Raw genomic sequence first — 15,954 nt, 5'->3', positions numbered from 1 at the left:
TGAACCCATGGGGAACGTGGTGACGAGGACACAGCCTCCATGCGAGACCTTTATTCCTGGCAGAATTGTTTCCTTTTGCTTCTTGCATGTGCAAAGAAAGCAAGTATGTGAAATGAGAGAGAAAAAGCAAATCTATTCATGGCATGCAGAGCAGAAAATAGTAACACCTGACAGACCTACAGTGAAGTAATACAGCAACTCCATCTGTGCAAACCATTATCTTGAATAATATTTTCACCAGGTCAATGAAGCAAAGCTATTTGAATGATGTTTGTCAAGCTTTTCTTCCAAGGAAGGAGACTATTGCCTTCCAGCAATAGTCTCAACTATTCCACCAACACTCTCAAAAATGGTTCTACTGAGATGCTACGATACTGCTACTTACTATGGTAGTGATTTCTCACACCTCCCACCAAACAGAGTCAGAGTCCTAAAGAGCAGATCTGCCAAGTAGCAGATTACTCACATTCCTTCATTAATTACTGAAAAAAGCCATAAAAACCAGAAGAGTGTTTGTTTATTTGAAGCTCACTAAGACAAAGCTACTAAACAGCTAGGATACTGAACATTACAAGGATCAGGATCTCCTCATAATATTATTTTCTTGGGTCTGCAGCTACATGACATCAAAAAATGAAATATTGCTATAGAGGCATCTTTTAATGCTCTTTTAAACTCTTCATGGGAAGGAAAAAAACCACAAAACCCCACCCCTGAAGTAACCTTTACTGTTTTACCTGAGATTCATTCTGATCTTTATCTGCTCACTGCCAATTGCTCTGAGTTTACACACTAATGAAACAACTTCAGGCTGACCACAGTTCCTGCTCAGTGTCTGGCTTCTGTTTATTTCACCAGCACTGAACAGGAATCACTGATTTGGGGAATCAGCATCACTATACACAACTTTAAACTCAACAGTTGACTGAATCAAAGAAGCACGTATTCATCAAAAAGGCATCAGACCAGCTGAGGAACTCAGCTCTATCCAGTTTCCTGCTATCTCCTATTTTAACTGTGAGCTCAGGCTCCTTTCACCCCAGCCCCTGCATCAACAAAAAGTCTCCCGACGATAGCTATAGGGAGTATTAAAGGAAATACACTTCTCCAACATCCTAAAAAAACCTCTTTCCCCACAATTTTCATAACCAGGCAAATTAATCTCAAATGATCAACTTAAATAGGAAAAGCCCCCTCTGGCAGGGCAGCATTCTAGTGTAGAAACTACCCACTACATGAGGGGTATTGCTGAGGGAATCACAGAATCATCAAGGTTAGGTGAGATCTTCAAGATTATCCACTCCAACCATCAACCCAGCACCACAATAATCACCACTAAACCATATCCCCAAGTGACACATTCAGATGCCTCTTGAACACTTCCAGAGACGGTGACCCATTTGCTCCAATGCCTAACCACTCTTTCAGTGAAATTTTTTTTCTAATATCTAATCTGAACCTCTCCTAGTGCAATTTAAGGTAATTTCCTTTCATCCCTTCACTTGAGAATGGAATAATTTAAACTTCTATTTTGTATAAAATCTAACTAACAAGAAGCCAAAACACATGAAGGAGGCTGGAACAAATGGAATACCACCTGGAATTTTTAAGCCTCATTTGATGAAAAACAAAGAACTACAAAGAATTGAAGAACATCAGCCATTGGGAACATCCCCTCTTCTCCTTGGTATTGTGCCTCTTTTATTGTCACCTCTGTGCACCCTGAATTCTCCTCCTGTGTTTACTGGCCGGGGACAACTGCCCCTGTCTCTGTTTTCTGAGTAGGTGGTGGCCTGTGTGAAGAGTGGTCAAAGCAGGCTGAGTCTAGGGAGTGTTAATTTCATGACAAATACACGATGGCACAAGCCCACCAACTCCTTTCCTGCTGCAGCAATGAGGGAGCAGCTGATCATGTCCCTGGCACAGCAGAGGTTTCTGAGCTCAGACAGATGGGTACAAAGACTTAGAAAGTTCAACATGGCCTCCAAATCTTCTTAGTGTTATTATTGACTGCACTTGAATACTAACCTACAAAACTGTCGGGGCAAATTCTCCCTAAACACTCCCCTCATATTTTTAAGATTAGGCTTATCACACAAGCCCTGCTCCCACAGGAAACCAAACATCCAAAATGATCCTCTCTCATTTTCTGCCCAGCCCTATGCCGCCTTTCAGTATGACTCTACATGGTACAGTCATCCTGTCATTAGCTACCACCAAGCACCCCCCTCTCCCAGGGTCCCTGACTACTAGCATCCCCAGTGACTCATGAAGCATTTCATCATCCATGTGGAAGAAGCTCATCTTCTGTGTCCTTCTACGAGCTCATCACACAGAAAAAAAGGTGACAATGCTCATCCTGAAAGCTGGGTTCTGCAATATAGGCTAGAGAGGATGTGCTAATTTGGGAGGTTAAAACTTCAACAAGCAGGAGTGAAGGCACAGAAAGGTGCCCTGGCCCACTGAAAAGTGAGGATTCATGTGGAGAGGGAAAGAGGACAGGAGAAGCAGAGCCCAGCCCCTGGACAGGCTGTTCCTGCCCACTCCTGACTGCTGGATGTCTGCAATGGTGATGAAACACTGCAGGAAGGGCATGATGACACAGATCCTTCCCTGGATCTTCTGTTACCACCACCAACAAAGCAGTTTGCTTCTGGTATTCCTATTTTTTGTAACTTTTTAAAGGTGGGTGAAACAGCTGGGAGAGGAGATGCATTAAACAGCATGACAAACTGCCTCGAGTCCCCCAGACAACCACAGTGACTTGTGGCACCAAACCTATTTCCTGCTCTCATTCGTGGGGGAAGACAGGGCTTGTCTCTCAGCTCTGCACACTGCACAAGGCAGCAAAGTCAATACTGTATTTCGTTGTTTTGGGATTTTTTAATGCAACAGGCAAAACCAATTCTTAGCAACAGCAACTTCAACAGTATAAAATTCATATGAAACAAACATCAAAAGTGGAGAAACTGGAAAGCAAATGTTGCTCTTGAACACCACCAAATGTGGCTCTGAACAGCTCTGTACTTCTTGTAGTAGGCTGCTGACAAGACAAAGGGAGGAAGACACCAACCTTCCCTTTAGCTACTTGCTTCCTGGTTTTAGAAGCCAGGGATGAGGATTATTACAGATCATGAAACCTACACAGTCCCTTCTTAAAAATGTGCTGAATTATTTTTAACAGTAGTGACCCTCATGGAAGTTTACACTCAGATAAAAGTGAGACTAACTGCACATAAAAGGAAGTCCTGTGTTTATCAAAAGAACAAATAAAACTCTAACTAGGAAAAAATGAATTTTCCCTTATGCACTATAGATCAAAGGTAACATGCTTTCCTTTTACGAAAAAATTACTAATTGTTAAAAAGGTGTAAGTGGTTCAGATTTTAAATTGCTGCATAACTGTGAAATACAAATAATCAGATGTTTCCTACTAAAATCTAACACCATAATTACCTACACAGCAGAAGAGAATAAGCAAAAAAATTTCATCTCATGTTTGTCAACTACTATTTTACTGTATTTTATGACGTGTGTATGACTCTATTCTCCCAGGGGGGTTTATGATTTGTTTCAGAAAGAGCATATGCAAAAGAATCAGGCTTTCCACACAAAAACTCTTGGCTGAAATGCAAGATGCTCTGGACTGAACACAAAGATGTCCTCATCTACCTCTTCCACAGTGCTGCACCCTTCCCACACAGAGCTGGCCAAGGAGCAGCAGCCCCAGCGCTGATGCATTGTGCCCACTCAACATGCTGCAGATCACACTTCTGCCAGGAAAGTCTACACTATTTCTGTGTCTCATCTCGTGACATTTTAGCATGAAATCACAAGGATGCTCAGCAACAAGCATCAGAAGAGCCTGTCACGACACGTCCCAGCATCCTCGAGGAACAGGTACCTTGCAGCACACTGGGACCCATTCCCCTGCCAACCCCTTGCTGGGCATCCCTTCTCCCTCACATGACAAGCACAGATCTGTATTTTTGGGGTGCAAGAGGAGACTGCATATGTGCACTCCTATGATCCCTCAAGGACACGTGCTCTGCAACAGGGGTACCCATGGGCACATGTCCAGAGATGTGGCAGGACCAGCCACTGCGCTGTGACACAACACACACTCATGTCTGACAATAATGCACAGTTTACTGGATTGGATATGGATACAAGAATGCATGGAAGAGGCCCTTCTGACAAAAAAAAATACATTCAGGGAGACAGATATATATCTATATCTATAGATACAGATATATAGATATATATGTAGATATAAATATATATAGTATACATGCCTATATTTGTGTGTATCGTATTTACAGACAACTAGATGTTAGTTGAAGTCAATCAAAACACAATCAAAGCAAAATCTTCCTTCTACTTCCCTCTGATTCCTGCTACTTCACTGCATTAAAATAACTACAAATTCATAAATTATTGCTGTTATTGGAAATGAAAACATATTGATTTGCTTATAAGGATGACAATATTGTAAACCCGGTACAGGTTGAAATAAAAGCATTTCAAAACACATATGAAGGCAGCCAGTAAAGAGGCAGCCTGCTAAAAGCTATTTCAAAATTAATTTAGAAATTAAAAAGTAAGTTTATAAAATCATGTCTTTTTATAGTAGGTTACAGAGGAGTTTTTTTATTGGAATTGGCCTGAAAGTAATCCACAAATAAACATATTAAATAGTATTTACTGAAATGATCATTTAGGAAAGTAAATACAATAGTGCCTGTGTTTGGCCGACTTCTTGGCTGTTGCAGGGAAGGCAATCAGGAGGCAGCATATCAAACACAGCAGTGCCTCCTTCATTTGGTTAGGACTGTAATATCTTAACCCAAAGGTTCATCCACTACTGCACAGTCAACATTTTAGATCTCTCTTTCCCTCTATTCATTTTGCACCTAAACCCACTTTAATGATACATCAACCGCAGCAATTAATGAACCTTTGTCCAGAAGGGGAAAGACTATAACAGCTTAATGAGACAGTAATACATATTAAAATCAATATTATTCAGATTATGTATCTATTCTAGTCCTCCCTCTGAAAATAACTGAGACTGTAGGAGAAATAATCATTAGCATTTTGGTAACAATCTCGCCAGCCTTCTGTTAAAATACTTTCTCTTTAAAGTAAAACTGGGATTTGTTATCTTATACAAGCAGACCACTCTAAAATTAGCAATGGCAAATTCATATTAGTTTGCATCAGATTTTCAGAAAACTTGGAAAAAAAAATGTATGCTAACTTGCCTGAATAATCAGACTTGTGCTTGTTGCTGTAGCAGTGGAAAGACACTCTAAGCATTGACTAAGAAGCAACCTCTTCTCATAAATACCATTTTTGTGCACAGAAAGGCACTCCTTAACCATATACAGTATTAGTTTCACTTGTCTGATAAATCATATTTCTGTTGACAGCCAACATGAGGGACAAATTCCTCCCTACCACAAATCCTTAAGGTATCTTCAAAACAAAACAAAACAAAAAAAAAGGCTGAAAGCTGCAAAGCAGGAAAGGGTTTTGCACCTTTGTCCCATTGCCACTGCAAGCAGACAAAAAATTCCTCAGCATTCCTGAGTCAAATTATATTATGAAAACACCATGGTGAAAGAAAACAGTTCCATCTCTCCCTTTTATTAATTAGTGAATCTCACAGCCTTCCTTCTCCTGGCACCCAGTGCTGTGAACCAGACAGCTAAGCCCTCCCATTTCCAAAATCGGACAAGATGGAGACCTGCTGCAGAAACAGCTTTAAAGTGTTCATGAGGATCTGCATCCCCCAGAAACCCCTGCCCTCAGTCAACCACATGCAAACAGACCAGTTGCACCAAAAATCCCAACCACTCCAACAGGACAAGAAGCCAAACTTCAGAAGGGGCCAACCCATGCTTTGAAAGTGCCAGAAACCGGTTATAAGACAAACCCAAGCGAGGTTTTCCCTATTTAACCCCTCAGTAGCTGGCCTGCAGATGTGAAAGACTTGAGCCCAGTGCCAGGGGACAAGTCCTTCCGCTGACCCCCTGAAGAGCTCCATCAGCTCCTTTGGGCAGATATTCAGGTGCCCATCACCTGAGTTCACAGGTCACCCAGCTAACAGCAATCAGTGAGCAGCAAGTTCTGTGGAACCAATGGAAGTTATGCTCAAAAGACTGGGCAGAAAGTGCTCTTGATTCCAGATGTTTTACATTTTTCTCTCTGCTTTTGAAAACAAAATGTCTTTTTAATACCAAAAGTAATACTCCCTACTTCTGTTCTTCCCCTAAGCCATCTCATGTACATGTATCATTAAATTAATGTTTGTTCTTTCTAACAGAATAAAAACATTCAAATTACATGCAGAGACAATTAGATTAAATTATTAGGCACGCGCTCAGGGTTTTTTTTTTAAAGCTATTCAAACAATTTTAAAGGTTTTTCAGAAATCCTCTAGCAACATAAGCAAAACTTCTCCCAAAGAGGAGGAACCAATTTTAACATTACTGCTGAGGAAGACTGTAATGGAGCCAAGTGAGTAAAACTAGCCCATCAGCAACCCCCCCCCTCGCCACCCCATACAGTCAGGAAAAGGCATGGCTCAAGATGTCAGAGGAATCCAAACCAGCAAAAGAAAGAGGATACGGGGCTGGTATGTGGGGAGAACCTGTTCCCAGGACCATCTGCATGATGCACTAGAAAGAAATTTTTCTCATTTTTTAATTATCCCTTTTTTTTTTTCTTTTGTATAATGGTCAGACCAGTAACTTTCCAGCCAAAGTACCAGGCTGCTCCACGCAAGAGGATTCTGTCATTAGGAGCAGTTTGGTTTGATGCAAAACTAGGAATAAATAGGTAGCTTTCAGCTGGCACTGTATCTCCCCGTCACTCCCTCCACAGCTGCAGAAGCACAGCTGCTGTGGGAGCTGGGCAACGCCAAGGTCATGCAACTTTCTCAAATCCTGTAGTTTATCTTTGTCCAGGCTCTCATGTCCTATTAGAACTATTCTTGGGTTCTTCCCATGACAGCTCATGGCAGACTGGGAAAACCTGTTGTAAAATATCAGATTTTAACAAGACTGCATTGAAAACGCTTGCAAAAATTTAGCTTGATATGTGATTAGTGAATACAGGAAAGCTGAAACCACGTGCATCCCCAGCAGCTGTGGTCTGCAGAAGTCACAAAGTCCCTGAACACTGAATGAATCCAGGGCTCTAGAGGTCATCAATTACAATGTTGCAATGCTTAAAGACATTGATCAGAGTTAGTTGATTTATATGTATGATTTATACTAGTTATAAAGCCTTCTGAAGCTTAAGGAAAGGCTTCTAAGAATGATCTACAACTTCGAAAGAAAGTGACATCTCACAGCCAAAGATATTTCAGGTGGGTCATTGAAGTGCAAGAGTAAACTATGGTTTTTATCTGCAATTTAAGCACTGTTTCTTAACAGAAACAGCATGAAATATTGAACAGAATAGTGAAATTAGAGGAGACAGTATAAATACAACAGTGCAAAACTCAAGAAGTACCCAGCCTTTTCAAGTTGAAATTATAATGGGATTATTAAGCTAAAATTATGAGACAGCAGACAAAAATAACTCCACTGTATAAGAAAATACCTTCTCAGAGAAAGAAATCCTCCATGGCATAAATAAAATATTGTTGTAGCACGTTATGTGGCAGCTTATTGATCGTTTGGACACAGCTTCATCTAGAAAGAGCATGCGTAGCCTCCCCCTGACCTGCAAGTACAGGCACGCGGCATTAACAGCCAGTGTCTGCAGCCTGTCTGACCTGTTGGGCACCCAGCCAGAACCAGGAGTCTGCCTGAACATGAACTGATAAGATTAGAAACAAGGAATACAGTGTACTGTTCAGTCCACACACAGTGTGCATATCTGCATCCCTGTGCATCCCGACGCTCCCCGCAAACAAAGTGCAGCATCTCTGCCAAACCCCACTCAACGGCAGAAAACAACCATTGTAGCTTCAGTGTATACAGCCAGCACTTTTAAATTTTCCCAAAACCCAGCTTCTCCAGTAGCAATTCTGTGTTTGTAGGGCAGCTTCCTTTGGAAAATTGAGAAGCATGTGAGGGTGGGCTAGTGTTACTGGGGCAAGTTTTCATCTGGGAAACGTGAAGCTCAGAACGGTCATGCAGCTCACTAGACATCAATGACCACGTTCTGCATGTGCCTTGAAACCACAGCAGAGCTTTAGGGCAGCTGGGCAAAAATTGCCAGGGTTGAAACGTGCACAAAATCTTTAGGGCTGAGTCGAGCAAGCCTATCCATCTGTCTTTGAGTAACCAACTACTGAACATGGAATGCTGTCATATGCTAAATGTTACCAGTGTTCGTCATGAATCATTCAGAAGGATGACGTGCAGGGATCAAACTTAGCATTCACATTTGACATCAAGAGTCCTACAGAGGCATGTCCTACTGACACAAACTAATAGGGACTGAGCCACTGCTGGCCATCCCAATTCAGAAGAAAAAGTCCACTGTCAGCACTGGCACTCTTGGGTCACATCACGTTTTTCTAGCGTGCAAGTAAAATAACACCATCACGCAGTAAAAATCACAAGTAAAAATACTCCATTTCTGGAAAACATAATGGACATGAAGATGACACCTGCAAATGGTACATTTTCTGAAAAGTGTAAGAGCTCAGTGAATGATGAATTTTTCTGACACAGCCCCTCAGCAATCCCCTCTCCTATGCTCACTCATTTCTGTGAGGACAGCTTCAATTACTGGGGTTTTAAATACTCCTGGCTATATTTTTCACAATACCCTTAGTATGGTAGTTAATCTCCTGTGTCAAAACACATTTTTAGCCGTCTGCCAGACAAAAAGAAAATCCTCAAGATCAGAGCCTTTGACATGTGGAACATCACTCTTTTTTGGATGGTTTTATGACAAAGTTCAAGATCAGCAAAACTACAGCATCAGAAGCAAATAAATCAAAGAGAATGAACAAAAGTAAGGTACGTCCCTGGGTTTATGTACATGGCACAGTGCTGAACAGCACTCCAGTCTGTGCAAGTCTGACCATTAAAAAGGCAAGCTGAAGAGTATCCTCTGCCCAAGACAAAGCGTGCCCCTTACACAATCCTACTTTAATATATATAAATGCATATAAACGCCAAACTCCATCTGCTTCCTCTTGCATAATCCAGGGTGGGATCTTCACCTGATAGACAATGCATCCAAAAAGGAAAGAAACAGGGGAGTGGAGAAATACTGTGATGTCTACTCTTTTAATCCACTGTACCCAGCCTAGGATGAGGCAGAACTCTTAAAAAGTGACTGAATGTCTCTTTTGGAGAATTTCTACAGAGTAGCTGAAAAGCAAATTAGCATTGTTCCCTCTGCTTGCAAAACACTCATGTGAAGCCAAGGGCTAGCAAATGGCAGCCCTTCTCCTGAAAGTCTGAAATAGCTCTGCAAAGCTGATACACATGAGATGCATCCCGTGCAACACAGAGTGGAGCCCATCCGTCACTTGGCTCAGGCATGCTGACCCCTTATTCTCCTTACATGCACATCTTACTCTCCACCGTTACCTACAACCCCATCTGGTAATGCACCACACCCCTATCCATCACTTCGGCCAGGCTCTCTCTTCTGGGAAAAAAGAGACATGTTTTGTTTTTCTAGGTTGTTTCTTTTTCATGCAAATGCTGTTCTCAGTTTGTATTATGAGGAAGCAAGCAATAAGCCTCGCACCTGGAGTGGAAGACGCCTGGTTTGGGAGGAAATTACTAAACACTTGCATGCACTTAGCTGGCTATTAGATCTTAAGAACTGCTGAAAAAAAATTTAAGTGATAAACTGCAATAATTGTTAAAAAAAACCCCCAAACTCCACACTCAGTAAAGAAGGCAGATTTACCATAATGCCTCAACAATCTAAGGGAGCTATTTACTTTGACAGAACCTGAATTCCCCAAGCAATCTGACAGTGGTAATGGAAACAGAGGAGCCAATAAATTATAACCTTGTGAGTAATGGGCCTACCATTATAAACCACTCTGAGCCTCCTGTCTATTCCCTGGGGGGGCACACAGTTGTTGGGTTTCCTTTCCTTCATTCTTCCAGTGTGCTCTTTCAGCAGTTGGACCCTTTTATAACGTATAATATCATACTCTGCATTTACACAGCTTTAATATGAACATCTCAAAATATGCTATATCATTTAGAACAAGACTACTGGTTTTTTACAGGCTGAAACAGAGGCATTGGGTCACTAACTGGCTTATGAAAGGTCACACACCATTATATATTGATAGAATCTCAAATATTGTACAAGCATATATTAGTAGGTACATGCCACCTCCAGATCTCTCACACTGAAGATGTGTACCAGGTATCTCAAAACACCTACAGCATTTCAGGAGTGTTTCTGAAGAATGGTCTTGGACAACTTTAGAAACAGCACCTGTGCCAGTTCACCCCCAGCTCAGCCCCTCTTACGCTGGCTTTCAGCAGTCTGTACAGACCAAGTCTGTGACAAACTACAGGAAAAGAAAGGCCAGAGACCTGACAAAGAAATACAAACCCCACACAGTTTTGCTCAAGTGATAATCAACATGTGTTGATTTTAGAAAACAGCATCTACACAAAGACGACTTCTCCAAAGTATAAGGTGCAGAAGCAAAATACAGGCATGGTAGCAACACAGAGGCTGGCCCTGCTCTGTTGTCTACGGTTAATTAAAACTCTCACAGAAACAGATCCCTGGTGTGACTCTAACATATCGGTCCAAGGATCTGGACAAGATTGAAGTCTGATAGAAGTGACCTTGGCTCTCTGCCATTACACTTCACAATCAGCAGTTTCCTTCCTAGCCACAAAGCCCATAATGGTATGTCCTATTTTATATACGGCATTATCTAAAATGAAAGGTAATAATTAGTAAGATAATGTAATTTGCATTTAAACCCCAGGCAGCAAATCTACAGCAATTTCTGAAACATATATATATCACAAAGAATCATTTCCGCTCTCTTCAAGGCAGCTGACCTGTCAAAGACCAACGAAAGGCAGAAAGGGATGTAATTCTGCTCTTCCGTATCAGCCTCAAAAAGAGCTTGATTCTAGCCTGGATTGTACCATCTATTGTTTAGTACACAGAGAGGTTCTGCACTCTTGTCTCCAGGACTGCTCAGCAATCAGCTGTATCAGCAGCTCCAAGGAGGATTATTCTCCCCTGCTGCTTTTTTTAAAAGCAGATTAGTTCAGACTTTCTTTCACTGTAATGAACCTTGTAAGGATCAAGCACATTGCATTGATTTCCAGGATAAAATTGTGCCATCAGTCAAAAGGCCAAGCAAACAGTTTCACAGACCCACTCTGTCCCAGCAGACTCACTGCCCCAGAATCACCCATTAACCTCAGCAGAGGGAAAAGAATTGCAGTTGTTAACCATAACAGTCAAAATGTGATTCTCAGGTCGTGTTATTTTGCTTTCTGTCAAATTCAGATGGGTAACAACACTCACAGAAATGGACAACAGAACTGCCAACACTCACCAAAGTGCTGTTCAATCAAAGGCAGAAAACGATAGAATGCAACGTGTTTTTATTTACTACATGATATCTGCAAAAATGGCTAGGGAAGCAACTTTTTTAAAGCCTGACAAATTACGGCAAAATAATGAAAATTCAGCTTCCTTAAAAATTTACAAGTAGCTTTCCCCATCAAGCTTTTCCTTACATGTGCACACCACTGTAACATGCAAGCTTGACTAGGACGTGAAGATTTGATAACCAGAGATTGTCTTCTTGTTGGATGGTCACAAAAGCACGGTGAGGGTGCAAGACCCTGCCTCTCCAACACAAACAACTGCAGGTGTAACAAGCAGACCCTGACTCCCACAAAAGAAGCATGCCTGGACTTCAAACCAGACCATGGGATATTGTACTTTACCTAATGAATGCAAACTTCCCTTTCTGTAATGCTGAAACTCAAGAAGACAGGAGTCGTCTGCTGTGACAAAGCTACAGCACTAAGCTGAGTTGAATAACAAGCAAAAAAAAAAGCAGAGGGCAGAATGCCATTGCCTTTTCTTCTTTAAATTGGACAAGTCATTATTAAATACCTGATACTCATTGAAGACTATGGTTTAATAATAAAGGATCTCCCCTTCCAGAAATGCTGCCTAGCATATTACACTTCCAACTCCAGAACTGAATTTTATGAAACAATGTATGGCATTTGCCATCATTTCCTGTAGGGAAAACTTCAAAACAGTAGTACTCAGAAGAAAACCCAAACAAACCAAAAGTAGGAAATTAATTAATTGAAACATTTACTATAGCAATACAACTTCACAAGGAATCTCTACACTGACCTTTTCAAATCAAAAGGCTGTACACTAAACTATATCTCAAGTGGATTTCGTGAAAGATCAAAGACAATTAAACATATCCAGTATATAGATGACATTAAAAGTGAGATTAATTTACAGTCTTAAGACTGTCTCCATTCTCAAGTCTCCTGAAGACGTCCAATAGTAAATTTTATCAGATCGCATGAAAGAGCAATACAGAACACTGGGAGGACTGATCTTGTTCCCTCTGAGCCAATGAAACACTTGTCATGGACTTTATAGGGCGCGAGATTGGGCACTCGATTGAAGAGTTAAATGAATAAATGCACACGCTGCAGTACTCGCCTTCGATAAATCACACACCTTATACATAAAAATGAAATTACGTTCCCTTGAGAGGGGAAGCTTCAGCTTCAAACCCCGCTCCGTTCCGGCTGTCGGGAGGGCTCTGTATGGTTGTAACCGCACCGGCAGCGCCCGGGGAGCGGAGGGGGAAATTCCGGGGTTGGAGGAACACGCCGGGCTCGGGACCGGCCGAGCGCTCCCAGAGACTTCCCCCGCAGGCAGCGAGGGTGGGAGCCGGCTCCTGCCTGCACCTGACAGGCACCTGGCGCAGCCCGACAACCCGGATAAAAGCGCTTTCGAGGCACTCTGCGGTTCATAACTCCACGTCCGGCTCTACTACACCGAGGGCGGCTCCGAGGCCCGTCGGTGCAGCAGCTGCCCCACAGCCGGGAAAAGCCCACCCAAAGGGAGGTGTCCCGGGGCGGTCCCGCCCGCTCCCGCCGCCCGCGGCCGCCCAGAGTACTTTGAGGGCATCCGCGGCCGAGCCTCCCATCGTTAGATCGGGGGGTGACCACACCAGCCACAAGTGCAGGGCAGGCTCACGCCGGTGCCCGCGGACACACACTCTCCGCCGCCCGCGGGACGTCCCGCCGGCAAACCGGAGCCGCCCGGCGCTCCCCGGGGACGCGCGCTCGCCCGGCCGCGCTGCCAGCCCGCCCGCCCCCGGCCCGGCACCCACCTTTCCCAGCAGGGCGCTGCGGCTGGCGGCCGCCAGCTCCCGCAGGCTGGCGGCGGCCGAGGCGGCGGCGGCGGCGACGGCGCTGGGGGCGGCGGCGGGCTGGGGGTACGTGGGGGCCGCGGCGCTGGGGCTGCCGCTGGCGCCCCCGGCGGCGCGGGGCCGCTGCCGGATGCCGTCCAGGAGGCGGACGAGGAGGATGTTGGCGGGCAGCTCGTCCACGCCGCAGCCCACCAGGATGCGGCACTCGGGGCAGCGCAGCTCGTGGCGGGAGCTGACGATGCTCTCCAGACAGCGGCGGCAGAAGGTGTGCTGGCACGGCAGCACCTTGGCCGTGGTGTCCAGACGCTCCAGGCACACGGAGCACTCCAGCAGATCCAGCAGCGACGACTCGTCCATCGCCGACGCCGGCTCCCGCTCCGCCGGCGTTCCGCCGCCGCTCCGCCGCCCCCTCGCCTCCGCCTCCGCCCCCGCCCCGCCGCCGCCGCCTCCGCCTCCCCTCCGCGGGGCAGCGCAGGGCCCCGACGCCCCTAGGGCCGCCGCGGCCGGCGGCGGCGAGGGAGGGGCGGCGGCGGGGCGGTGGGGGCCATCGGGGCGGCGGGGCTGCCCCCGGCGGCGGGCGGCGGCGACCTCGGGGGCTGCCTGGGCGACGCTGCCCAGCGGCGTGCGGCGCGGCAGCGATGCCAGCGGCGGGGAGAGCAGCGGTTCGGGAGGAGGGCACCTGTCTGCCCGCGCCTCCTCCTGCCGCCCGGCGCGGCTCGGCAGCTACGGCGGGGCCCGGCGAGGCGCCCGCCGCGCCTCCGCGCGGGGCGGGGAGCGGCGGGAAGCCCCGGGGGGGCGCCCGCAGCACGGCGGCCGCCCCGCAGGCGGTCCCCGCCCGCTTCGCCGCCGCTCCGTGGCTCCCTGTAACCCGACCCAGCAGGGCTCGCCGCCCGCTTGCCGCTGCCGCCGCCGCTATTCCCTCCTCCTTTTGCTCCCGGAGGAGGCTCCCGGACAGGCGGGGGTAGGCGGAGGAGACCCTTCGGGGAAGCCAAGGGCACCCAGGCGGGGGCGGAGGGGAGCCGCTGCAGGCCGGGTGCCCCGCGGAGAGCGGTATCGGTGGTGGCGGCCGGGCGGGCAGGGTGGGCGGGCACGGCATCCCCGCGGGGAGCAGCGCTCGGCCCCGGGCCGGGAGCGGAGCCGGGGCCCCGCCGGCCGCGCCATCCCTGGCGGCGCGGCGCCCCCTGGCGGGCGCGGCTGCAAGCGGCGCGGGGCCTCACCCCGCCACCCCCGGTGCCCCTGGGCGTCCCCAAATAATTGTATTTTAATTGTTGTTGTGTCCTACCCAACCCCTGTGGGGGCCAAAAAGGGGAAAATAAGAGCGAGGGTCGCGCTTCCTCTTCCTGCCGGGTGTTCTGTGCCCCAGCCCGCTGCCCTCCCGGGTGTCGTCCAATCTGTAGCGGTACCCGCGTCCCGAAGGCTGCAGCAGGATGTGCTCGGTCCTGTGTGAGCTGGTGGTCAGTCCGTGCTGTAAGGATAGAGACCCTGGCATTTTGGAGTTACACATCCGTGGTGCTTATTGACCACAGGAGGTTTAAAAATATGACATGTAGCCACTTGCACATGCGGACCATGCTCAGAGCTTCTCCTAAGAGAAGCTGCCAAAGAAGCCCTATTCTTCATATAAATATTTCATTTGACAAGTCTCTTTTTGGCTAACTTTCAACTATTAATATGATTTAGAGCCCTGCTTAAGCCAGAAATTACAACTGAAATACGTGGTAATCTTGACAAAGAGATTCTTCATTTGTGGTCCAACCCCTAACCCAGTCTTCTGTACCTGTGCCTGTGCTGCAACAGAGCACTTCTGGAATTGAGGATTGCAATCCAAGTGCCTGCAGAAGCCCTCCTAATGCCGCTCTTAAGTGGCACTTTTAAAATTGGCTTTTTATGAGAGCCATGTCACGATGGCTGCACAAAATCTTTCTATCAGCTTCATGACTCTACAGTTAACTTCCAATGCATACAGAAAGTTAAACCTGTTGTGATAAGGGTAATCTAGACACTGTATAGTAAAATTTACTAAATTACTGTGTGTGAAAGTGAAGATAGGAATACCAAACAACAGTTTTAAACTATACGTAATACCAATTCCTGGAGAAATGTGGACTACAGTATCAAGGACTTGAACTTTCTCTGGAGTAAAACTTAATTTAAGAAAAAGGAGTAGTGGAGAACCTTAAAGGGTAAAAAGCATTGTTGGAGCAAGGAGAGGGAAATACTGGAAAACCTGCAATGAAATGTGTAATTGTTTCAGCACCTCATATTGCTTCCTTCAGAGATGAAAACTTAAATACCACTGTCAAAACATAAAAGCCAGAAGTGCTCTGTTACACACCAGAATACTTCCAGTGATTAGAGGGACACTTTTCATCCCTCCTTCCTTCTGGTTGCTCCAGAGTTTACAACCAAACTACCCAGTCACCAGAGTTACCCAGTTACATAGCCCCAAAGCAGGCAAGGCATTCTGGAGATCCAGCACCCAAAGATGATGAGAGGGTGCCTTGTTACTGGAACAGCTTTAAAATGGTGCAGATGTGCAAAGCATTTATGATTCAATAGAA

General features: G+C 45.9%; 1 protein-coding gene across 1 annotated transcript in view; it reads right to left on the bottom strand.

Annotated features, from left to right (window-relative positions):
- Positions 1–13,765, bottom strand: part of SH3RF3 (SH3 domain containing ring finger 3) — a gene marked incomplete at its 3' end in the record, with an annotated part of 243,865 nt that extends 230,100 nt beyond the window's left edge. The window contains exon 1 of the mRNA XM_082278172.1: positions 13,355–13,765. Coding sequence (XP_082134298.1) covers positions 13,355–13,750 — 396 coding nt within the window. The 5' untranslated portion in view covers positions 13,751–13,765. The remainder of the gene's footprint in view (positions 1–13,354) is intronic.
- Between the last annotated feature and the right edge of the window lie 2,189 nt (positions 13,766–15,954).

The sequence above is a fragment of the Coloeus monedula genome (genome assembly GCF_965178545.1).
Source record: "Coloeus monedula genome assembly, chromosome: 3".
NCBI lineage: Eukaryota > Metazoa > Chordata > Aves > Passeriformes > Corvidae > Coloeus > Coloeus monedula.
This window is presented reverse-complemented; position numbering and strand designations above follow the sequence as displayed.